The sequence below is a fragment of the Engystomops pustulosus genome, chromosome 8, assembly GCF_040894005.1.
Source record: "Engystomops pustulosus chromosome 8, aEngPut4.maternal, whole genome shotgun sequence".
NCBI lineage: Eukaryota > Metazoa > Chordata > Amphibia > Anura > Leptodactylidae > Engystomops > Engystomops pustulosus.
In genome coordinates this window covers 66,170,637-66,195,769 of record NC_092418.1, presented here as the reverse complement: position 1 = coordinate 66,195,769, position 25,133 = coordinate 66,170,637, and the positions used below count along the sequence as shown (strand labels likewise).

The following is a 25,133-nucleotide window of genomic DNA, read 5'->3' as shown; positions in this document are numbered from 1 at the left end:
ATGGTCCCCTTATCAAACGAGCTGTGTCAGGCAGAATTTTGGGTTGTTTTTATGGCTTCCTCATCAAACTTGTTAACTTTGTCGCCACCCTGCTGTGTAATCCACAAAATATACTGGCAAACTTTTATCATTTACCGATATTATTTGAGCGCTTCTTGCTCACCTCCTTTGGTTCCTCTCTGCCACCCATTGGTTTTAAGCCTGAGTCCATTTGGGGTATGTTGCCAAGACACTCTCTAGCCTGCCGCTGCTGCCGCTGCCTCTGCATAGTCCCCTATAGTGTCAGGGTCAATTATTGGATGTTTTAGATGCTATCTAGCCTCATTCGGTCACTCTGTCATTGCCATGCTGTTGCCCATACTTTTGGCATAATGGTGCGATTAAGCAGCCTCAGAGGCATCCATGCATGCTGCCCCTGCTGTTTCCTGTCCATTTCCGTGGTGTTTCCATCCTTTTCTGAGGTTCCCAGGTGCTTGGCCAAGCTTCCCTGTGCAGATCCTTGGTCCCCTTGAAAAATGCTCGAGTCTCCCATTGACTTCAATGGGGCTCGTTATTCGAGACGAGCACTCGAGCATCGGGAAAAGTTCGTCTCGAATAACGAGTACCCGAGCATTTTAGTGCTCGCTCATCTCTAATTATCAGCATTGAATAATCAGATTACAATGTATTTTGCATAATAACAAACAGTATATGTGCAGGGAATACATACCAAAAAGTAAAGAAAAAAGGGATGCAGTAGTGACCCAAATGAACAACAAAAGGAATCTTTATTATATCAAAACAACATACATAAGATAAAAGCATCTAGAAATGTAACCCAATGTGTTGCATACACACTGTGCTCCTGGGAGTACAAAGCAGGGCTACAGTGGCATTCCCCTTCAACACCGCCTAGAAATGTTAAAGTACAAAGAGAGCAAGCCAACTCAAAGCAATAAGGCAGTCTATGCAAATCCAAAGGAAATACCTATAGTAATCTAGACCCAATGCATAAATATACAAATAACATCAATGGCCAATACAAAATAGTAGAGAAAATGTAAAGTATAGCAGCAAAGAGGTCGAGGCATGTGGAAAAAAAAGAAGAAAACGCTTTCCACATGCTTAGAATGGATTGTAATTAGAGATGAGCGAACATACTCGTCCGAGCTTTATGCTCGATCGAGCATTAGCGTACTCGTAACTGCTCGTTGCTCGGACGAGTATTTCGCCCGCTCGAGAAAATGGCAGCTCCCGCCGTTTTGCTTTTTGGCGGCCAGAAACAGAGCCAATCACAAGCCAGCAGACTCTGCACTCCACCCAGCATGACGTGGTACCCTTACACGTCGATAGCAGTGGTTGGCTGGCCAGATCAGGTGACCCTGGGATAGACTAGCCGCTGCCCGCGCTGCTCGGATCATTCTCTGTCTGGATGCCGCTAGGGAGAGAGCTGCTGCTGGTCAGGGAAAGCGTTAGGGTGTTCTATTAGCTTACTGTTAGGCAGGAGTGATTCTACAACAACCTAACAGCCCTTCTTAGGGCTACAATAACGTTATACTTTTTTTTTTTATTTGCTTGTGGCTGGGCTTGCTGGCACTAGTAGTGCAGCTAGTACCATATTGTGAGGAATTAGCAGGGGGACTTGCTACCGTTGTGTTTAGCTCTTAGTGACACACATATCCACCTCAAACACCAAAGTGGGAAAATTTATTAGGGGTTTGATTTCAATTAGGCACAGTCTGCCAGTTTCTTTTTATTTTACGTTTATTTTTTTAATAACTCAGTGTCATCTCATCTTGCATAGTAGTGTGCTTTAATACTTGGCTAGAAAATAGCCATAGGAGAATCCAAACGGCTTACTTACGCCTACAGTAGCGTTATATATATTTGATTTCTGGTTGATCTGCTGGTGGCTGTAGTTGCTGCAGTGCATCTACTAGCAAATTGTGAGCAATTTGGAGTGAGACTTGCGACCACTGTGTTTTGCGCTTAGTGACGCACATATCCATCGCAAAGACCGAAGTGGGAAAATTTATTAGGGCCCGGGGTTGTATTTCAATTAGGCACAGTCTGCCATTTCCTTTTTTATTTTACGTTTATTTTTTTCATAACTCAGCGTCATCTCATCTGGCATAGTAGTGTGCTTTAATACTTGGCTAGAAAATAGCCATAGGAGAATCCAAACGGCTTACTTACGCCTACAGTAGCGTTATATATATTTGATTTCTGGTTGATCTGCTGGTGGCTGTAGTTGCTGCAGTGCATCTACTAGCAAATTGTGAGCAATTTGGAGTGAGACTTGCGACCACTGTGTTTTGCGCTTAGTGACGCACATATCCATCGCAAAGACCGAAGTGGGAAAATTTATTAGGGCCCGGGGTTGTATTTCAATTAGGCACAGTCTGCCATTTCCTTTTTTATTTTACGTTTATTTTTTTCATAACTCAGCGTCATCTCATCTGGCATAGTAGTGTGCTTTAATACTTGGCTAGAAAATAGCCATAGGAGAATCCAAACGGCTTACTTACGCCTACAGTAGCGTTATATATATTTGATTTCTGGTTGATCTGCTGGTGGCTGTAGTTGCTGCAGTGCATCTACTAGCAAATTGTGAGCAATTTGGAGTGAGACTTGCGACCACTGTGTTTTGCGCTTAGTGACGCACATATCCATCGCAAAGACCGAAGTGGGAAAATTTATTAGGGCCCGGGGTTGTATTTCAATTAGGCACAGTCTGCCATTTCCTTTTTTATTTTACGTTTATTTTTTTAATAACTCAGTGTCATCTCATCTGGCATAGCAGTGTGCTTTCATACTTGGCTAGAAAATAGCCATAGCAATAGGATAGCATCGTTTGGTTTTAAAAACTAAAAAACACACAAAAAAAAAAAAAAACACAAAAAAAAGTTAAAAAAAAAATTAAAGTTATAACTCTCATTTTCAAAATGTTTAACCCGAGGGCTAGGGGTAGAGGACGAGGGCGGGGACGTGGGCGTCCAACTACTGCAGGGGTCAGAGGCCGTGGTCCTGGGCGGGGTGAGACACCACCTGCTTATGAGGGAGCAGGGGAACGCCGCAGAGCTACACTCCCTAGGTTCATGTCTGAAGTTACTGGGACTCGTGGTAGAGCACTGTTGAGGCCAGAACAGTGCGAACAGGTGATGTCGTGGATTGCCGACAATGCTTCGAGCAATTTGTCCACCAGTCAGTCTTCCACGCAGTCCACCCATGTCACCGAAATCGGCACTCCTCCAGCTCCTGCACCTCAGCCTCCTCCCCCCCAGTCTGCCCCCTCCCAGCAAAATTTGCCATTTGAACCGGCATACTCTGAGGAACTGTTTTCTGGACCCTTCCCACAGTCACAAACCACTTGTCCGGTTGCTGCTGAGCAATTTTCCGATGCCCAGGCTTTCCACCAGTCGCAGTCTGTGGGTGATGATGACCTTGTTGACGTACTGGAAGAAGTGTGTAAAGAGGTGTCCGACGATGAGGAGACACGGTTGTCAGACAGTGGGGAAGTTGTTGTCAGGGCAGGAAGTCCGAGGGGGGAGCAGACTGAGGGATCGGAGGATGATGAGGTGACAGACCCAAGCTGGGTTGAGAGGCCGGGTGAACACAGTGCTTCTGAGACGGAGGAGAGTCCTCGACCAGAACAGGTTGGAAGAGGCAGTGGTGGGGCCAGACGGAGAGGCAGGGCCAGAGCTGGTGCATCAGCGCCAAATGTGTCAACTAGTGAAGCTCCCGTGGCGAGGGCTCCTGCGGGGAGGGCTAGATTTTCAGAAGTCTGGAGGTTCTTTAAGGAAACACCGGATGACCGACGGACTGTGGTGTGCCACATTTGCCAAACCAGGATCAGCAGGGGTTCCACCACTAATAGCTTAACTACCACCAGTATGCGCAGGCATATGAATGCTAAACACCCCACTCAGTGGCAACAAGCGCGTTCACCTCCGGCCGTGCACACCACTGCTCCTTCCCCTGTGTCAGCTGATAGTCAGCCCCCTGCCCAGGACCCTGCCACAAAAACCCCATCGTCGCCTCCACGATCCTCCACAGCATCCACCAGCGTTCAGCTCTCCATACCCCAGACGCTGGAGCGGAAACGCAAATATAGTGCAACCCACCCGCACGCCCAAGCCCTTAATGTGCACATCTCCAGATTGCTAAGCCTGGAGATGCTGCCCTATAGGCTAGTAGAGACCGAGGCCTTTCGCAGCCTCATGGCGGCGGCCGCCCCTCGGTATTCGGTCCCCAGCCGCTACTACTTTTCCCGATGTGCCGTCCGAGCCCTGCACCAGCACGTGTCAGACAACATAATCCGTGCCCTGACCAACGCCGTTTCTGACAAGGTCCACCTGACCACGGACACGTGGACGAGTGCTGCCGGGCAGGGCCACTATATATCGCTGACGGCACATTGGGTTAACTTGGTGGAGGCTGGGACCGAGTCTGACCCTGCGGCTGGTCATATACTGCCGACGCCGAGGATTGCGGGGCCTACCTCGGTCCAGGTGTTTCAGGCCTACTATGCCTCCTCCTCCTCCCACCCCTCCTCCACCTCCTCCTCCGAACGACCATCCGTGGGCATGGCGCCATCAGTCGGTAGCTCTAGGCACAGCAGCAGTGCCGTCGCTAAGCGACAGCAGGCGGTGCTCAAACTGCTGAGCCTAGGCGATAAAAGGCACACCGCCCAAGAACTATTACAGGGCATCACGGCGCAGATTGATCTGTGGCTGGCACCGCTGAACCTGAAGCCAGGCATGGTTGTGTGTGACAACGGCCGTAACCTGGTGGCGGCTCTGCAACTCGGCAGACTGACACATGTGCCATGCCTGGCCCATGTGTTAAATCTGATAGTTCAGCGTTTCCTCAAGACATACCCCAATCTGTCTGATTTGCTCACGAAGGTTCGCCGCATCTGTGCGCATTTCAGGAAGTCCAGCACAGATGCTGCCACTCTCAGGGCAGCGCAGCGCCGCCTCCAACTGCCCGCTCACCGACTGTTGTGCGACGTGCCCACGAGGTGGAATTCAACACTGACCATGTTATCCAGAGTTTACCAGCAGCGCCGAGCGATTGTAGACTGCCAGATGTCAACTTCCACCAGAACTGGTAGTCAGGTCAGTCAGCTTCCTCAAGTCTACAATGAGGAGTGGACGTGGATGTCTGATATCTGTCAGGTGCTGAGTAACTTTGAGGAGTCAACACAGATGGTCAGTGGCGATGCCGCCATCATCAGCCTCACCATCCCGCTGCTTGGCCTGTTGAAAAACTCTCTGGTCAGCATGAAGTCGGAAGCTTTGCGCTCCTCACAAGAGACGGGGGAAGAAGATTCCCTTGTTGATAGCCAAAGCACCCTTAGGTCTGTTTCTCAGCGCATATCGGAGGAGGTGGAGGTGGAGGAGGATGAGGAGGAAGAGGAGGAGAATGTTGGCGAGACACAAGAGGGGACCATTGTTGAGTCCTTCACTGTTGAGCGTGTATGGGCAGAAGAAGAGGAGTTGGAGGAGGAGGAAATGGACAGTCAGGCCAGTGAGGGGAGTGATTTCTTACGCGTTGGTACTCTGGCGCATATGGCAGATTTCATGCTAGGCTGCCTATCCCGTGACCCTCGCGTTCAAAGAATTTATTCCAGCACCGATTACTGGGTGTTCACTCTCCTGGACCCACGGTACAAGCAAAATCTTTCCACTCTCATCCCTGGAGAGGAAAGGAGTGTGAGAATGCATGAATACCAGCAGGCCCTGGTGCACAAGCTGAAACAGTATTTCCCTTCTGACAGCGCTAGAGGCAGAGTGCGTAGTTCTGCGGGACAAGTAGCGAGGGAGAGTAGGCGAGCAGGCAGCTTGTCCAGCACTGGCAAGGGTACGCTTTACAAGGCTTTTGCCAGCTTTATGTCACCCCAGCAAGACACTGTCACCTGTCCCCAGTCTCGGCAGAGTAGGGCTGATCTTTACAGAAAGATGGTGAGGGAGTACGTAGCTGACCATACCATCGTCCTAAATGATCACACAGCTCCCTACAACTACTGGGTTTCAAAGCTGGACATGTGGCACGAACTGGCGCTGTACGCCTTGGAGGTTCTTGCCTGCCCTGCCGCTAGCGTGTTGTCCGAGCGGGTTTTCAGTGCAGCTGGTGGCATCATCACCGATAAGCGTACACGCCTGTCGACTGACAGCGCTGACAGGCTGACGCTTATTAAGATGAATAAAGCCTGGATTTCTCCTAATTTCCAATCTCCACCAGGTGAAGGAAGCTCAACCTGAATAATTTATCAACTCCTCCTCCTCCTCATTTTCCTCCTTCTCCTCCTCTTTGTACAGTAAAGCAGAGGAAACTGGCTATTTTTTGACAGGGCCCACTGGCTCTAGCTATAGTACTTTATGCATTTAATTTTTATGGAGGGCCACCGACCCGGTCCTCTGTTTTAAACAATTTTTGGGAGTGCCACATACAGGCACTCAATCTATTCAATTTTTCTGGAGGGCCACCTACCTGCTCCTCTGGTTTGAAAACTTTTTTGGACTGCCACATACAGGCACTAAATCTATTCCATTTTTCTGGAGGGCCACCTACCTGCTCCTCTGGTTTGAAAACTTTTTTGGACTGCCACATACAGGCACTCAATCTATTCCATTTTTCTGGAGGGCCACCTACCTGCTCCTCTGGTTTGAAAACTTTTTTGGACTGCCACATACAGGCACTCAATCTATTCCATTTTTCTGGAGGGCCACCTACCTGCTCCTCTGGTTTGAAAACTTTTTTGGACTGCCACATACAGGCACTCAATATATTCCATTTTTCTGGAGGGCCACCTACCTGCTCCTCTGGTTTGAAAACTTTTTTGGACTGCCACATACAGGCACTCAATATATTCCATTTTTCTGGAGGGCCACCTACCTGCTCCTCTGGTTTGAAAACTTTTTTGGACTGCCACATACAGGCACTATCCAAATTGAATTGTCTCCATTGCAGCCTCCACACGTTGTATCCATTGCTACCTCCAAAAGTCGTCCATATCGCTGCCTCCATACATCGTCCCTTTATCAAACGAGGTGTGTCAGGCCGAAATTTGGGTTGTTTTCATGGATTCCACATCAAAGTTGTTAACTTTGTCGCCACCCTGCTGTGTTATCCACAAAATACACTGGCAAACTTTTACCATTTACGGATATTATTTCAGCGCTTCTTGCGCATCTGTTTACATTCCCCTCACCCGCCATATCCTAAACTTATAAGAACGCTACTACACTTGATCTTATACAAAAGGTTCTTAGAAGTGCTGTTTGGGGAGTAGCCTAGAGACAGGGGCTTGGATTGGCGAAAGCTCGCCTGGCAGCGGAGCGCCAGCTCCATGCCAAGAACCAACTAACATAGTTTTAACTGCAGCACCTCTAATCTACTACTAGTTCACTGCCTCCATACATGGCCGCCTTATCAAACGTGCTGTGTCAGGCAGAATTTTGGGTTGTTTTCATGGCTTCCACAACAAACTTGTTAACTTTGTCGCCACCCTGCTGTGTAATCCTCAAAATATACTGGCAAACTTTTACCATTTACGGATATTATTTCAGCGCTTCTTGCGCATCTGTTTACATTCCCCTCACCCGCCATATTCCAAACTTATAAGAACGCTACTACACTTAACTTGGTGCAGGCTGGGACCGAGTCTGACCCTGGGGCTGGTCATATACTGCCGACGCAGAGGATTGCGGGGCCTACCTCGGTCCAGGTGTTTCAGGCCTACTATGCCTCCTCCTCCTCCCACCCCTCCTCCACCTCCTCCTCCTCCGAATTACCATCCGTGGGCATGGCGCCATCAGTCGGTAGCTCTAGGCACAGCAGCAGTGCCGTCGCTAAGCGACAGCAGGCGGTGCTCAAACTGCTGAGCCTAGGTGATAAAAGGCACACCACCCAAGAGCTATTACAGGGCATTCCACATCAAACTTGTTAACTTTGTCGCCACCGTGCTGTGTAAGCCACAAAATATACTGGAAAACTTTTTTCATTTACGGATATTATTTCAGCGCTTCTTGCGCAGATGTTTACATTCCCCTCACCCGCCATATCCCAAACTTATAAGAACGCTACTACACTTGATCTTATACAAAAAGTTCTTAGAAGTGCTGTTTGGGGAGTAGCCTAGAGACAGGGGCTTGGATTGGCGAAAGCTCGCCTGGCAGCGGAGCGCCAGCTCCATGCCAAGATCCATCTAACATAGTTTTAACTGCAGCACCTTTAATCTACTACTAGTTCACTGCCTCCATACATGGTCCCCTTATCAAACAAGCTGTGTCAGGCAGAATTTTGGATTGTTTTCATGGCTTCCATGTTAACTTTGTCGCCACCCTGCTGTGTAATCCACAAAATATACTGGCAAACTTTTATCATGTACCGATATTATTTGAGCGCTTCTTGCTCACCTCCTTTGGTTCCTCTCTGCCACCCATTGGTTTGAAGCCTGAGTCCATTTAGGGTATGTTGCCATGACACTCTCTAGCCTGCCGCTGCTGCCGCTGCCGCTGCCTCTGCATGCCGTCCCCTATAGTGTCAGGGTCAATTATTGGATGTTTTAGATGCTATCTAGCCTCATTCGGTCACTCTGTCATGGCCATGCTGTTGCCCATAATTTTGGCATAATGGTGCGATTAAGCAGCCTCAGAGGCATCCATGCATGCTGCCCCTGCTGTTTCCTGTCCATTTCCGTGGTGTTTCCATCCTTTTCTGAGGTTCCCAGGTGTTTGGCCAAGCTTCCCTGTGCAGAGCCTTGGTCCCCTTGAAAAATGCTCGAGTCTCCCATTGACTTCAATGGGGCTCGTTACTCGAAACGAGCACTCGAGCATCGGGAAAAGTTCGTCTCGAATAACGAGTACCCGAGCATTTTAGTGCTCGCTCATCTCTAATTGTAATGTATAAAAAAGTAAAGAATGGCAAAGTCTCACGATAAGTAGAAGGCAGGTGGGAGGGAGAGGCAAGACCCCACGCGTTTCGTCACCAATGTGACTTCCTCAGGGGTAGACAAAGTTATGAGCGTATGTTGTGCTTTATATGTGGTGCAGTACCAAGTTCCAATTGAGGGACCCGCCCACTCCCCTCCCCTTGATCAAAAAAGCAGATAAAGGGGGAAATGTAGTATTGTGGCCAGTGGACATGTATTTGCAAGAAGCAAAATGCCAACTTGGGAATAGGCAGTTTTACCTACCTTTACCTTCGAACCCGACTGAGGTCTTTAAGAAAAAAATGGATAGACTGTTGGAGATGGCCATGAGACACAGAATAATTAACAAAAAAGAACATAAATACCTTAATGTTACACATCCGGTCATTCCGACCTTCTATCTATTGCCCAAAGTTCACAAATCGATTACGGCACCACCTGGCCGCCCAATTGTTGCAGGCATAGGAAGTTTGTGTGAACCTGCATGTACATATATTGATTTCTTTCTTCAACCAGTGATGACCTCCTTGCCTTCCTTTGTTAGGGATTCCATATACCTAATTTCCAAACTAGAGGATGTTGTCTTACCAGTGGACACCTTCATCGTCACGCTTGACGTCGAAGCCCTGTACACCAATATTGCTCACCGTGATGGACTACAGGCTGTGACTTATTTCTTGGATTTACATACAAGCGGTAACCGGATGCATGATTCCTTTTTGGTGGATCTGTTAGAGTTTGTACTTAAGCAGAATTACTTTGTATTTGATCACACTTTCTACCGACAGGTATCCGGCACCGCTATGGGGGCCAAATGCGCACCATCCTACGCGAACATCTTTCTAGGATGGTGGGAGAAGACCTGTGTATACCCCTCAATTCTGTTCCAACAATTTGTGACCGGTTGGTATAGATTTATAGGCGACATCCTACTGTTTTGGACTGGCCCTTTGGAATCATGTCAACAACGCGCGTGCGCACAATTCAGGCGCACACGCCGGCATCGGAGTTTTCGCGGCGCACAACCCGCGCCACACCAACGCGCTTGCGCACATTTCAGGCGCACACACCGGCATCGGAGTTTTCGCGGCTTTTTAAGGCAGAACGCGAACCTCCACGCACACGCACTGGAGTGATACACACGGCCCTCCAGCACCTGGTAAGTCCCAAACTTTCTCGCAATTTAACAAGGATTCACCAACCAACTAATGGTTTTATATATATATAACCTGTGTATACATTCATTTAATCATTCATTTATATATTTCAATTATTTATTTATTTATCCATTAATTTATATATATACTCTCCATCATAGGAAACAACCCCCCTCATTTTATGCTTTATGTATATATTTTTTATGCTTTATGTATGATTTCCATATATTCATGTAATTATGCTATTTAGGTAATTCTTCCACCATCTTTATTCGCCCTTTGCTATATGAAATTTTATATATGGATATTTATGTATTTCCCATTTATGTATTTCCTATGATATACTTCATTTGCTATATGAAATTTTATCTTCAGATGTTCCTCAATAGGTATTATACCATACCTCATCCTCCATTCCTTTTAGATATAATATGATATTTTGATATGCTGTGTATTTTTGTTTATTTTTGTTTTTGTCTCTTCACCAACCAACAGAATACCCATACACTTGAAAAGGGGACCCAGATCCCCGAAACGCGTTGTGTCTTTTTCCGTGCTCATATCATAATCGAATTAATAAAGCTAAAAATTATCCTTGAAACCAATATCCGGTCTTGATGTGCGCCAATTGTTCTTGACCCCACTATACCGATACTCTGACTCCAGCCGACCTAGCATCTCGTGCTTGGATTACCTCAAGACGCAGGCTGCACCTCGACCTAAACCATACATGCCATTACGAGAGTTGTGCCTTACATGTGAGCACAACTAACCCAGGTAAGCGACTGTCAATTCACGTCCAATACCTTGAACCAGACAATATCACCCTATGAGCGCTGTTGTGTTCCCTTTCCGCTATCTTCCTAAACAATTCATTTCGGAACTTACCATGAACTCCCATAACATCACACTTACCTCCCATATTTCACAGGTCAGTGCGGAGTTCCTGGACCTCAAAATTAACATCCAAGATGGGAAGATAGTCACCACCCTATTCAGAAAAACAACGTCGACCAACAGTTTACTACATTTCAACAGTTTTCATCCATTTCACCTACGCAGAGGGATCCCGGTTGGCCAATTCTTTCGGGTCAAACGAAACTGCTTGACTGAAGAGGGATTCCGGTCACATTCTCAGGACTCTCTCGGAAGCTAAAAAATCGGGGTTACCCCAAGTCTATCATTTCACGGGCATACAGAAGGGCAAGAGATACCGATCGGACTGAACTCCTTAAGCCCAAACAACTTTCAATGGATGATCAACCGAGATTAAGAACTACATTTAATAATCAATGGTCCGAGATTTAACAACTACTGAGACAAAACTGGAATGTCCTCAGGGGAGACACACGCCTGCACCCACATATTTCCACCGGCCCCTCAATGGTGGCACGGAGAGCGAGAAATCTGAGAGACAATCTGTCACAGAGTCATTTCCAACGCCCCACTGCCTCTATTGGTCGGGGCTCCAGAATCCAGGGGACTTATCCGTGCGGATCATGTTCTATTTGCCCATATATGACAACGTGCAAAAACTTTGTTAATCCTGTAACCCATGAGGAAGTCAGCCTTCGACATTATGTAAACTGTTGTACTAAGAATGTCATTTACACCTTGATCTGTTCCTGTGACAAAGTCTACGTTGGACAAACAAGTCAAGAACTTCGCCGACGTATCCAACAACATATCTCTACAATTGTGAATGCCGAATTACATCATGGACAAGACAAACCACGATCAACGGTGGCAGCACACTTCAGATCGCATCACAACAGTAAGTCACGGGGCCTCCGAGTAGTAGGTTTGTCTGTGGTTAGGGGCAATTCTAGGGGCGGAGACATCACCCTCCATCTATTACGATGTCCCGATGGATATACATGCTAGGTAGCAAGTTTCCAGGAGGCATCAATGAAGACCTCCTGTTCACTGGCTTCTATAAGAAATAATTACCATTTTTATTTCTGTAATTTCCTGAGGCATGTTTCCTGAGGGGTCCTTCCAACATTGTCAATCCACATTAATCCACATGATGGACAGAGCTCATTTGGATGGTGGTATGTATCTAACTTTACTCCAGGTGGTTTTCTTCTTTAGTATTTCACTTGGATCACGTCACTTTCTTTACACTTTGTTATATATTCTAATATATATGGAATTTATATACATTTGTATATATACAGAATACATATACATTTTTCTTTTTTAAACCATTCTTCTTCACTTTTCACCTCTCTAGTGGGGATACACTTTTCACCTTCTCACTCACCTTTTGATCCTATCACCTTCACGTCTTTCTTGTCGTTTCACTCCTTGGGATCCTCATAGGTGTTTTTCTGGTCCCCTTACTGGTTTGTTCACCTTTTGCACGAGCTTGGCCTATCACACTCCTAACACAGTATGGGACACCTTTATCAAGTCCTTCACATTCACCCTTCACCATACTCTTCTCTATCTTATTACTAGTTAGATTTTTTATTTTTATCATCATTTTATGCAGTTTATTTATATTTTTTCACTCTGATATAGTTTTAGATACCGTGTTATACCAGCTTTATTTAAAGTGAACCCAGAACCTTGGCCGTCTGAATCTCTCCATCCATCTGAGATCTTGTATCCCTCAACTCGTCTACGAATTTGAAAAAATCTAATCACCTCCTCAACCACCGGGCAGCTTTCGGAATCAGCCAGTGATTTTGTATCATGCTTCCTGTTCAATTTATCTTGTTTCAAATTGCCCTCTTATATTCCATCATTGTGTACTCTGTTTGTAAATATTGTAAATATCTGTGTGTACTTTTTCATTGAGCGGGGCCCTCTTTTAGGGAACTTGATCCGCTTCCTTCATTTCTGCCCGATATGGCCATTCCTTTGCTGACTTATCCCTAGCTGTTCATTCATTTACATTTCTTCACCCCTTGTGCAGTCCTGAGTCTCCTCTTTCGGGAGGCCCCCCCATTTCTTCTCCTTATTCCCCTCCCTGGACTCAATAGACGCCACGTATATGTAATTACGTTATGGTCAAATAAATTTTCATATATCTAACCTTTTATTCACAGTGGTGCAATTATATATCCTTTATAAGCTCTTCCTTACACGTATTTTACTACAGCTGTCTAATGCCTTTATTCATTTGGTTATACATTTGTACCTCCTTTAACCCCTTAACCCCATAGCGCAATAAGACGTACCCTTACGTCTTACTGCGCATGGGGGAGTATGAAGAGGGCTCACGGGCTGAGCCCTCTTCATACTCACCGGGCATTTGCTTCATAATGAAGCAAATGCCCGTCGCTAACACCCGCGATCGGTGCTTGCACCGATCGCGGGTGTTAACCCTTTGATTGCCGCCGGCATTAAAGAGCCGGCGGCGCGTGGGCGCCGCCATCTTGGCTCCGATCGTCACTCCCCGTGACGTCACCGGGGAGTGGCGATCCGTTGCCATGACAGCCTGGGATCACACAAAGATCCCAGGCTGTCATGATCAAGGCTATCTATTACAATGTGCGATCTGCACATTGTAATAGATGGTATGCAAAATCCCCATATACTGCCATACTGTAGTATGGCAGTATATGGTAGGATCAATCAGACAACCTAGGGTTAAAGTACCCTAGGGAGTGTGAAAAATAGTAAAAAAAATAAATAAAAAAAAGTAAAAAAAAAAAAATTATATTAAAAAAACATAAAAATTCAAATCACCCCCCTTTCCCTAGAACTGATATAAATATAAATAAACCGTAAAAATCATAAACACATTAGGTATCGCCGCGTCCGAAAATGCCCGATCTATCAAAATATAATAACCGTTTTTCACTGCGTTTAACCCCGTAGCGGAAAATAGCTCCCAAAGTCGCAAATGGCATTTTTTTGCCATTTTGAAAAATAGAAAAAATTCTATAAAAAGTGATCAAAAGGTCGCACAGTCCTAAAAGTAGAAGCATTGAAAACGTCATCAGAAGTCGCAAAAAATGACACCACTCACAGCTCCATACACCAAAGTATGAAAAAGTTATTAGCGCAAGAACACGGCAAAATGAAGAATTTTTTTTCTGTACAGGAGGTTTTAATTTTTGTAAATGTATGAAAACATTATAAAACCTATACAAATTTGGTATCCCTGTGATCGTATTGACCCAATGAATGAAATAGACCTGTCATTTGGGGCGCACAGTGTAAGCTGTAAAAACCAAGCCCACAAGAAATGGCGCAAATGTGTTTTTTCATAATTTTCACTGCATTTAGAATTTTTTTCCCGCTTCCCAGTACACGCCATGGAATATTTAATACCATCACTACGAAGTGCAATTTGTTACGCAGAAAATAAGCCATCACATAGCTCTGTACACGGAAAAATAAAAAAGTTATAGATTTTTGAAGGTGGGGAGTGAAAAATAAAAACGCAAAAACAAAAAAGGGCCTGGTCCTTAAGGGGTTAAGGACGCAGGGTTTTTCAGCTCATTTCTCGCTCTCCAACTTCAAAAATCCATAACTTTTTCATTTTTACGTGTACAGACCTGTGTGAGGGCTTATTTTGTGCGTAACAAATTTTACTTTCCTGTAATGTTATTTATTTTAACATGCCATGTACTGCAAAGCTGAAAAAAAAATTCCAAATGTGGAAAAATTGAAAAAAAACCACACGTGCGTCACATTCTTGTGGGCTCAGTTTTTACGACTTTCACTCTTCACTCCAAATAACATGCCTACTTTATTCTTTGGTTCGGTGCGATTGCGGTGATACCAAATTTATACCGGTTTTATTGTGTTTTAATACATTTTCAAAAATTAAACGAATGTGTACAAAAAAGAAAAAAAATTTTTTGCCATCTTCTGACGCTAATAACTTTTTCATACTTTTGCGCACAGAGATGTGTGAGGGGTCATTTTTTGCTAAATGAGGCGAAGTTTTCATTGCTACCATTTTGAGGTCTGTGCGACATTTTGATCATTTTTTATTTCATTTTTTATGTTATGTAAAAAGGTGTAAAAGTCGCATTTCGGACATTTGGGCGCCATTTCCCGCCTCGGAGGTCACCGCCGCCCGTAACCGTTTTTATATTTTGATAGATTGGGCATTTTGGGACGCGGCGATACCTAATATGTTTGTGATTTTTACTGTTTATTATGTTTTATATCCGTTCTAGGGAAAGGGGGGTAATTTGAATTTTTAATATTTTATTAATTTTTTTTATTTTTTAAACTTTTTTTTTATTTTTTTTTTCACTATTTTTTAGACCATCTAGGGTACATTAACTCTAGATGGTCAGATCGCTCCTACCATATACTTCAATACTTCTGTATTGCAATATATGGCATTTTTGCAGCACATTCATTACAATGAGCCACTGGCTCATTGTAACGAATCTGCAGATGCCATGTAGCCTCGTGTCAAAAGAAGACCCGAGGCTACCATGGCAACCAATCGCCGCCCCCTATGACGTTCGGGGGCGCGGCGATCGCATTAAAGATGGCGTTTTTTAAACGCCGCCGGCGACTTTGCCGGCGGCGATCACATGGTTATTAGCGGTGGGGGCTTTATGCAAAATGCAAAAATCCCTATCCTTGGTATGAAGAGGACTCAGCCCGTGAGCCCTCTTCATACATCCCTTATACCTCTGCGCCGTAGAGCTACGGCGCAGAGCGTTAAGGGGTTAATATGGTTTTGTTTGATTTGGTAGTGATCTCCCACATGTTTTATATTCACCTTAGAAGGTTTGTCTCGGCGATGATAATTTTTACTTTGCGTCATTTAATATTCACTTTGTTAAATACTTACCTCAACTTGACTTAGTGATGTATCTTTTTCTGCATCCTGCTGATTATCTTGTTGACCACTGGAGTCACTCTTTTCTGTGATATTTTTTTATTGACAATATTCCTTGTCCTATTTGGACTGTCTTGGCGACGACAACATATACTTTATGTCGCCATTCATTCACTTATTTATTTCACCGATGACAAAACATACTGTGTGCCGCTTTACATCCAGGCCGCCGAAATACTTACTTAGATTGGAAGACTCATTTTGTTTCATTTCGCCGATTGTCGCGCTAGCTTTTGTTTGAATGGGTACTTTGTGGACAGCGCAAGCGCATATTTCGTCGCATTACAGCTATTTAGCTTGTGATCTCACGATACTTTAACACATCACATGTCTTTCGGCATGTAATTTCGCGATATCTCGCCGTCTCCCTATACGTATGGGAGATCTGCATGGCCCGCCTTCTGTGGTGACGTATTCCTGTGACTTGACACGTCAAACCAATAGGATTTGAGCAGGAGTTTCTCGTGAGTCTCCTACAACTGCAATACCTTCGATCACTCTTAACACAGGTGAGCGGCTTAACGTCAGGGGAGGGGAGTGGGCGAGTCCCTCAATTGGAACTTGGTACTGCACCACATATAAAGCACAACATACGCTCATAACTTTGTCTACCCCTGAGGAAGTCACATTGGTGACGAAATGCGTGGGGTCTTGCCTCCCCCTCCCACCTGCCTTCTACTTATCGTGAGACTTTGCCATTCTTTACTTTTTTATACATTACAATCCATTCTAAGCATGTGGAAAGCGTTTTCTTCTTTTTTTCCACATGCCTCGACCCCTTTGCTGCTATACTTTACATTTTCTCTACTATTTTGTATTGGCCATTGATGTTATTTGTATATTTATGCATTGGGTCTAGATTACTATAGGTATTACCTTTGGATTTGCATAGACTGCCTTATTGCTTTGAGTTGGCTTGCTCTCTTTGTACTTTAACATTTCTAGGCGGTGTTGAAGGGGAATGCCACTGTAGCCCTGCTTTGTACTCCCAGGAGCACAGTGTGTATGCAACACATTGGGGCACATTTACTTACCCGGCCCATTCGCGATCCAGCGGCGCGTTCTCTGCACAGGATTCGGGTCCGGCTGGGATTTAAGATGGTAGTTCCTCCGCCGTCCACCAGGTGGCGCTGCAGCGCCGAAAATAATCTTAACGCCCCGGAATGCACCATCCCATAGAAGGTGAAGGTGAGCGCTCCCCAAGCGACACAGTTTCGGTTTTTAAATGCGGCGGTTTTTCCGAATACGTCGGGTTTTCGTTCGGCCACGCCCCCCCGATTTCTGTCGCGCGCATGCCGGCCCCGATGCGCCACAATCCGATCGCGTGCGCCAAAAACCCGGGGCAATTCATGTACAAGCGGCGCAAATCGGAAATATTCGGGTAACACGTCGGGAAAACGCGAATCGGGCCCTTAGTAAATGACCCCCATTGGGTTGCATTTTTAGATGCTTTTATCTTATGTATGTTGTTTTGATATAATAAAGATTCCTTTTGTTGTTAATTTGGGTCACTACTGCATCCCTTTTTTCTTTACTTTTTGAGATGTATTTTTGATGCATGACCAATTTCATACGATTAACTGTGATTATCAGTGCCTGCCTTTTTTTCGATTACAATATAGGGAATACATACCATTACAAATGTCCTAGTCTTAGCATGTGCAAAAGGACAATCTAAGTGAATATGTGGTATACATAAGCAATGACAATCACCACACTGTGCCTGTACCAAACGTCTTCCTGAACTGTACGGACAGTGTGGACAGTTTTGTCACTTTTCTGACTGCTTGAATTTGATGGACCCTGACATTAATTTTACCAGGTCTTTCTCTTCATTGGCTATCCAATTTGTAGACACCAGTGTATATATTGAGGGCAATAGACTGAAGACCGACTTATATGTCAAAACTACTGATAGGAACAACCTCTTAAGATATGATGGATTCCCTTCCCTATAGCCAGATGGTCAGGGTTAGGAGAATTGTGGATGTCCCAGCACGGGTCGACTTAAGACTGAATGAGATGTCCGACAAATTTACATCTAGAGGTTACCCCACCCAGCTAATCGCCAGAAAACTAAAACAAATCCACACTCCTTAACCCTAAAGAAAAAGTTCCAGATAAACCAAACAGGGTCCCCTTTGTATCTACATTTGGATCACACAGTCAATCTATTGCCAAGGTGATACGGAAACACTGGCCGATTATGTCACTTTTTTTTATGCCAACATTGGAGAATTTAAGTCCCCTCCTATATTCTCTTACATTAGATCCAAAAATCTTAGGGACCGTCTGGTCAAGAGCGACATTGGCCCCACAACAAGGAGATTGAACCTTGCAACTAGGCTGAAACCAGGCTGTTACCTGAGTTGAGAGAATTGCAACTACATGGTGAAAGGTGACACATTCATCAATCCAATGATTGGCACTAAATACTCGATTAAACACCAAATAGCTTGCAGATCAGATTATGTTATTTATGTGCTAATATGCCCCTGCCTTAAAATTTACTTTGGGGAGACCACGACTGAATGCAGACTAAGGCTAAATAATCACCGGTCATCTATCAATACGCTGAAACTTGATTTACCAGTCCCTCGACATTTTTTAGAATTTGGTCATAAAGTACACCATCTCAAATTCTGCATTTAAGACTGCGTCCCACCGCTCAGGAGAGGGGCGACAGACAAATGGTCCTTAAACAACGTGAGACTGAATGGATCTATAGGCTTAATTCTTTGCAACCTATTGGTATTAATGTGGACTTCAACATTAACACTCTGAACTAAAATTGTCTTGCAGGTTCCATCTAAATATGCCTATACATACCTCAATGTTATGATGTATCCTCTAATACTCTTTTGATGAGTCATATATTTGCAACTAATTGAGTTTTCTTTTTTCACCAAGATCACTCTCGTCACAAAGCCGGGGGAAAATCACCACCTAGCACCACAAGATTATTAACTTACTATTTATATTATTTCTTGTTTTCCACTTTTTTTTTATGTTTACACCGCCATGCCAAATATTTGCTAACGCGACAGCAGCCATACCATGACCATATCCTCTCCCTGCAGCAAAATTTCCAATTTTGTGATATAATCAGAGGCAGAAAACTGACCCTGTTTTTTAACAAATCATATGCTTGCAGTGAGCACATATTTGCCGGTTGGTGATTAATGATGCAGTTAACTGACACTGCTACTTAGCAAAAATAACATGCTTGCAGTGAGCACAAGGTTTTGATGAATACTATGCAAATTGACACCGCTACATTATAGTTATAATATCATGGTGTAAAGTCACACAGCCCTAGATGAGCATAGAGAAATCACAGATTACTACTGTTCATAGTAGTTTCTCTGACATTGCCTGCTACTGATGGAGCAGTATGAGAGAAGGTTAGCATAAAACTCACTTCTAGCCCCAACTCCTCCTTTCTGAGCAAACACAGATTACAATGGTCAGTTACTAGGACTGATATCTCTGCTCCTGTGGGGACTAGAAAGAAAATTTCAAATGGTGCTTAATCTGTGTAACAGGAAGGTATGCTAATATACAGGTCCTCTTTAAGCAGATCAGAACACATTAGCCCACATTTATCAAAATTAATGTGCAACACCCTCGCCGATGCAAGGCAGAGCTGTGTTTGCGAATACGTCCCACCATGTAGCTTGCAGCCTGTGTAGGGTCTGACTAGCCCCACAGCATGTCACTACATAACACTAGATCACACAGATGAACACTGCAGTGGTAGAACCTGCCTGGTAAGGCAGGAGTTAAGTGTTTTGTGTGATGTCATATGTGTCAGCCAATCACATGTGTTACACTCTGTTTCTGTGAGCTGAGATGTAATTGGAGGAGTAGCCACCACCTGACCAGGGGGAGTAACAAGATCCCCGTTCAGGAAACTTCTCTCAGAAGAGAGTGCAGTGTGAGGAGAGAGTTCACTCTCTCAGATTAGAGACTCAGAGGAATCTGTACAGCTAGCACACCAGACCAAGAGCAGGTGAGCCAGCTCCCTGCCTGAAGCGTGGAGCTAATAGCTAGTTAGTGAGGAAAGGGGTATCATCCTACCTTTAAGGGTGATACCTGAAGCAATCCAGGATAAAGCTGAAGCATCCTTCCAGGACACAGCTATCTTCCAGCCTGCCCTTTGCATCCAAGCTGATGATCTACATCCTGTGGCTCCCTCCAACTACATCTCCAGCATTCCACCATTCTGTCAAGGCACGTTGCTACGGTTCCTGTCGGTTCCAATAAAGAACTATAAATTGTTTTTGTTCAACGTCTGCCTCCGTCTGGTCCCTGCTACTACGGCTGTCACCATCACGGGCACCCTGTCCACCACACAGAGACTCATACTCTAGACACCAAAGGGTTGCCCAGGGAGAACCGCTATAGCAGCCTCTCCCTTATCATTTCTTGCCAACACCACCCTGCTGGAGACCTGCCAGGCTGTAGGACAGCCCTCCGGTTCCCCATACCAAGCACCGTGACACAAGCGTTCGTAGGCCGCAACCGCCAGCCACTCAGGTACTGCGGGCCCCGGCTGTTTCCAGGCCCTAAGAAAAGGCTAGGCCCCGGTGGGGGATGTTGCAAATGCAGTATGTACTATATGCAATTTGCCTGTGGAGTGTGCAGAGATTCCTTATTTATTAATCCGGTGCACCCTGCACTGCTCTGGAACTGTGCACCATTTTTTTGGGGTGCACTTTGTTCCTGCTGCAAAATTGTAGAACAGAGAAAATTTTGGTGCATGTCAGTAATAAATGTGGTGCAAACTCCAAATAAGCCCTAATATGCTACTTAAGGTGGACATTTTTTTCTGTCTTGCCGGACACAAAACTGGCGCAGACACTTTATAAAATGTGGCCCAGTAAATTGGATTCAGGAGGACCATACTGCTTAGGAGTAGGGCCTTACTGACAAGTGTGAGTGTATGTGGAGGTCTGATATAGGCTCTATCTCTGAATATATTTACAACCACCTTTGGGTCTATATTCTACTACCAACTTCAATAGTTCTTAGCTGCTTCAGTATCACTGACATAGTGTCGAGTTGTCCTCTCTGTCACTTGTGTTTCCTCCACTGTCCCTCTTCCACGGCATGCTGAATTAGTTAGTGTGCATGTGTCCAATGCTTTGGCTTCTGTGAGTGTTTCTGTTTTTATTCACATTAAGTTGTATAAAACGTTATGTATGTTAATAATGAATAGACTGAGTCCATAATGAAAGTCCATAATGAAAAAAGCTTTTCTTCTAAACAGCCTTTTCAGGCGTATAGCATTCCAATATATTTACTATGTGTCTGCTTTTCTGTATATGTTATGTTTATGGTTAGTGTTATGGTTAACAATGGGATATTGATAGAGAGACTATTACCATACCTCCATAATGTCCTTCCTATTGACATTGTTACATACCTATTTGGGGTACTATTCAATTCTCATACCAAAATTCAAGTTTAGGGGGAATATTTATCATACACATACACATCTGCTTGGAGCAGAAATCAAAGCACCCGGCGACTTATTACATGTGACAGCGTTACTGTCCACGAGCTGCCCTCTGCTCAGCTGGACGCCCCCCCCCCCCCCATCATGCCCCTTCACGCCCCACTGGCATGTTATAGTCAATATATATTCAAAGACGGTCAATACAAACATTATAAGTGAAAGGGATATCCCTACACTATCTAATGCAATACTGAATTTTAAGAGTAAAAGTATAGATATTTTCCCCAAATAGTATGTATTATATAAATATTGTAGTTAAAATTAAATATTAGTAATTGGCCGACACAACATCTGTCAGGATCAGAGCACTACAAGTTCTTTGCTCCTTTTTCAATTTGTTATATCCTGGACACTTCAAAACTGTGTAGTATTATACATAATAATTATTTTTAGTATTAATATATATACCATGAAAGCACAAACATTGAAAATAATATATTTATTACATTTTAAATATATTAAAATATAATTTTTTTTAATATAGATACTGGACTCTCCTAAAAGATCCAATTCTTGGGTTAGAAGCTCCCCAGTCGCTGTATTTCCTGTACTCTCCAGGTCTCAGGTAATACTGACGTCCCCTGTAGTTGGGTTCCTCATAGAACATCCAGTATCCATCATGCACGTGGCAGGAGTGAATGTCATGGTAGCGAAATTGCTCGTAGACATGAGGACAATCTTCGGTGAACTCCATCATCTGACCTTTATAGTCTTCTTTCTCATACACCCTCAGACTGAATGGTCCACGATGCTGTGTTTCATATTAATAATTGTATTTGAGAATTAGTCACTAAGTTTACATTGTTTTTTAACTTTTATATTCTTTCAATGAAAATTACAGTCAAACATATAATAATTATTAAAAGACTCACCTGTGGGGTTACACGGCAGGATCGAATGGAGTCATTGTAGCCCATCCATTTCTGGAAATCAGGATATTCTCCTCTCCTCAGGAAGTATTGGTGTCCTCTGTAGTTTGAATGTTCATACAAGATCCAGTTTCCGTTCTCCACTCGGATGGAATTGCACCGATTGAAGTATGAAGACAGATCAGTGGAGTCAGAGTTGCACTCATAAGAGCGACCCTGGAAGTTTCTGTCTTCGTAAAACGCAATCTGTAGATAGAAAACACTTAATACTATGTCTTACAATACTATACTATAACCTCAAGTACTATTGTCTCCCTACCTTAACCATATTGACCAGAGATGTACTACAGGCTTAGTGAATGATGCCAGAATTGGAGCCTTTTATATACCTCAAGCTGCTGATGTCTGCATACAATAGAACTATGCTGACCACCTTTTTAGCCAATAGAAAATGTTCTGGTGTTTTGTCTTTTTATCTACATGTGCCTCATTTTCATTCACCTTTTCTCTTCTTTTATGTTGTGTAAGCATGCAATTCTATGATTTGACTTGTTTGCAGACACAAAACCCCATTTTCTGGATAACAAGTAACACAGATTCTTTATTTGTTGAATAAAAAACTTTACATACTGTAATTGATACTTTGGATTGTGTAATTGACAACAAAGCTATGTATTTGCAGACACACAGCTTCAGGTTCTAGATGTACTGTATGACGTGCTTGATTTGATAAAGTGCAAATCTTAATAGACTTTGTGTAACTGAGAACAGCAAATGTCTGACTTAAACAAGAATGTTTTTTTATATATAAGTCTACATTTTTAATTTAAATTTATTAATTACATCATTCATTTATACATTTAGCTATATAGTGCTTGCTAAATGACCAGTAACAATACATAACATGATCCTGGAAGTAAAAACTACAGAACAGATTAAAACAGAGGTTTAATCTGGCAGCAGTCTTATATAATTGCATAAGAGTGGAGTACCACTGCAATCATTGCTCTCTCGTAAATGATTATAGTACTTACCTGGCATCTCTAAGTGTAATCATAATAATCATAATCATAGTAAATAAGGTCAGAAAAAGACACCAGTCAACCTTTTTAAATTACATAGTGTTTATCCAGAGGAGGGCAAGAAACTCAGTATGTCATATGCCAATTATGACTGGTATTTAAATATGGTGGTCAGAATAACTCCCTGGATCTACAGAAACTACTTACAATTTTTTTTATTTCCATTGGATGTTATATTACTGCTCTCCAGAAAGGCATTCAGGTTCCTCTTGAACATGTTTAAATTATCAGCCATTACAACATCTTCTTGTGGAGATTTCCACAGTCTCACTGCCGAGCAGCTGCGAACTGTGCTCAAACACTTCGTCCTCGCTGAATAGTGGCGCTGAGCCAAAAATTCCAAAAATCATCGGAATTTGCGCTAAACAGATACCCCACAACGGACACCCTGTAATTTCAGCGAAAAACACTCTATAAACTACGTGGATTTTACACAAATTTCTTGCTCTCAACTTTAGCAACAAAAAAGTATTGTAATTTATGTTATACAGATGACCTAAAACGCACACCCTGAGAGAGGGGCAGAAATCACTAAAGCAGCTGTGTGGATATGAAACAGATTTCTTCCTAGTTGCTTCAGTAACAAAAATGAACTGCTATACGGGGTATACAGATCCCCCTAAACGCACACCCTGGGATTGAAGCATAAATCGCTAAAGCACTGTACAATAAAAGCAGCTGGACACTACAGACAGCACATGCAGTGTGAAATGCCAAAATTGCAAATTGCTGACAGATTTTATAGGGCTGTGTGACATCACATAAGCCTGCCGGTCGTTGATTGGCATATAGGTCTGCAGATGTCATCGAGGGTATTTCTTTCTCCTTCCCAGAGTTCTTTAGCCCATGTAACACGTTGTGCTCAAGCCGTTTAGCTAATAAAGAAAAAAAAAACTTTGTTCCCACAAACCAGCCTAAACTTCGGATGCGTAACAAAGCTAATTTTCCGTGAAATACGTATCGAATTCCGCTTAGTTTGAATTGATTCGCCCATCTCTACCTACGGATGCTCCTGAAAATAATAATACCAGGCACCAAAAAAACCCAATGTGTACCGTGCAAAAAGGCGCTAGAAATGCACCTGGATTGCCCTAAGACGCCTAACTAACTATCGCTAAAGATAATGTGCAGCGCTTTTAACATGGCACACTGAAAAGAGTTTCCAGTGAATAACAACGCTAACACAGCACATGGAAAAGTGTGCTTGTGTTCAGAAGGGGCAGGCAGGAGATGGGAAACATGGAGGACAAATGTGGTCAAGCAAGGTGATCACACAGGGAATATACAGTATGCAGGAGGGATTAGATAGGTTAATAGTGATTTTGGTGTAACAGTAATGCTCAGCTCCTCTCTTCAGCAATACCATTCCAAAATGGTGCCTCTGGAGGGAGGAGGAAGTAGCTTAAACGCTATTTTTCCATCCCAAATGCAGCACGTGGCCAGTCACATTTGACTGGCCAATCGCAGCGATTGGTGGGTGGAACCAATTCGATTGTCCGGTTGACATCAGTAGCAGGTTGTCCTGCCTCCGTTACTCGAATTCCACTTTATAACCTGTATTGAAGCTTTTTAAGCTATGTTGTAACCTGCGTATATGAATTATAAGAATTATTTAGTTAATTAATTATTAGACAAACATTTTAGGTTAAGTGCTCTCAGGATGCAGATAGAGTTGATTCCTAGACACACATCTTAACCAAAGGACAGCTGGTCTAACACCACAAACAGGGACTGACTCAGTGAATTGGATGGTTGATGGCTAT

At 43.8% G+C, this 25,133-nt stretch overlaps 2 protein-coding genes across 2 annotated transcripts in view; both read right to left on the bottom strand.

The window, feature by feature from the left end:
• LOC140074555 (gamma-crystallin 1-like) overlaps positions 1 to 23,642 on the bottom strand; it is a 37,162-nt gene extending 13,520 nt beyond the window's left edge. Inside the window, exon 1 of the mRNA XM_072119538.1 lies at positions 23,518 to 23,642. Within this exon, the coding sequence (XP_071975639.1) occupies positions 23,518 to 23,535 (18 nt within the window). The 5' untranslated portion in view covers positions 23,536 to 23,642. The remainder of the gene's footprint in view (positions 1 to 23,517) is intronic.
• LOC140074553 (gamma-crystallin 1-like) lies at positions 21,842 to 22,706 on the bottom strand. Its single transcript, XM_072119536.1, has 3 exons — positions 22,608 to 22,706; positions 22,292 to 22,534; positions 21,842 to 22,170 (listed from the first exon to the last, which is right to left on the bottom strand). Exons 1-3 carry the CDS (start codon positions 22,614 to 22,616, stop codon positions 21,895 to 21,897), a joined length of 528 nt encoding a protein of 175 aa, XP_071975637.1. The 5' UTR covers positions 22,617 to 22,706; the 3' UTR covers positions 21,842 to 21,894.
• Positions 23,643 to 25,133: the final 1,491 nt, after the last annotated feature.

What these genes read in the sequence shown, in the direction of transcription:
- LOC140074553 (XM_072119536.1), bottom strand. An exon ending in CCTGCCGTGTAACCCCACAG is followed by an intron (nt 22,171 to 22,291) that starts GTGAGTCTTTTA and finishes TATGAAACACAG; the next exon opens with CATCGTGGACCATTCAGTCT.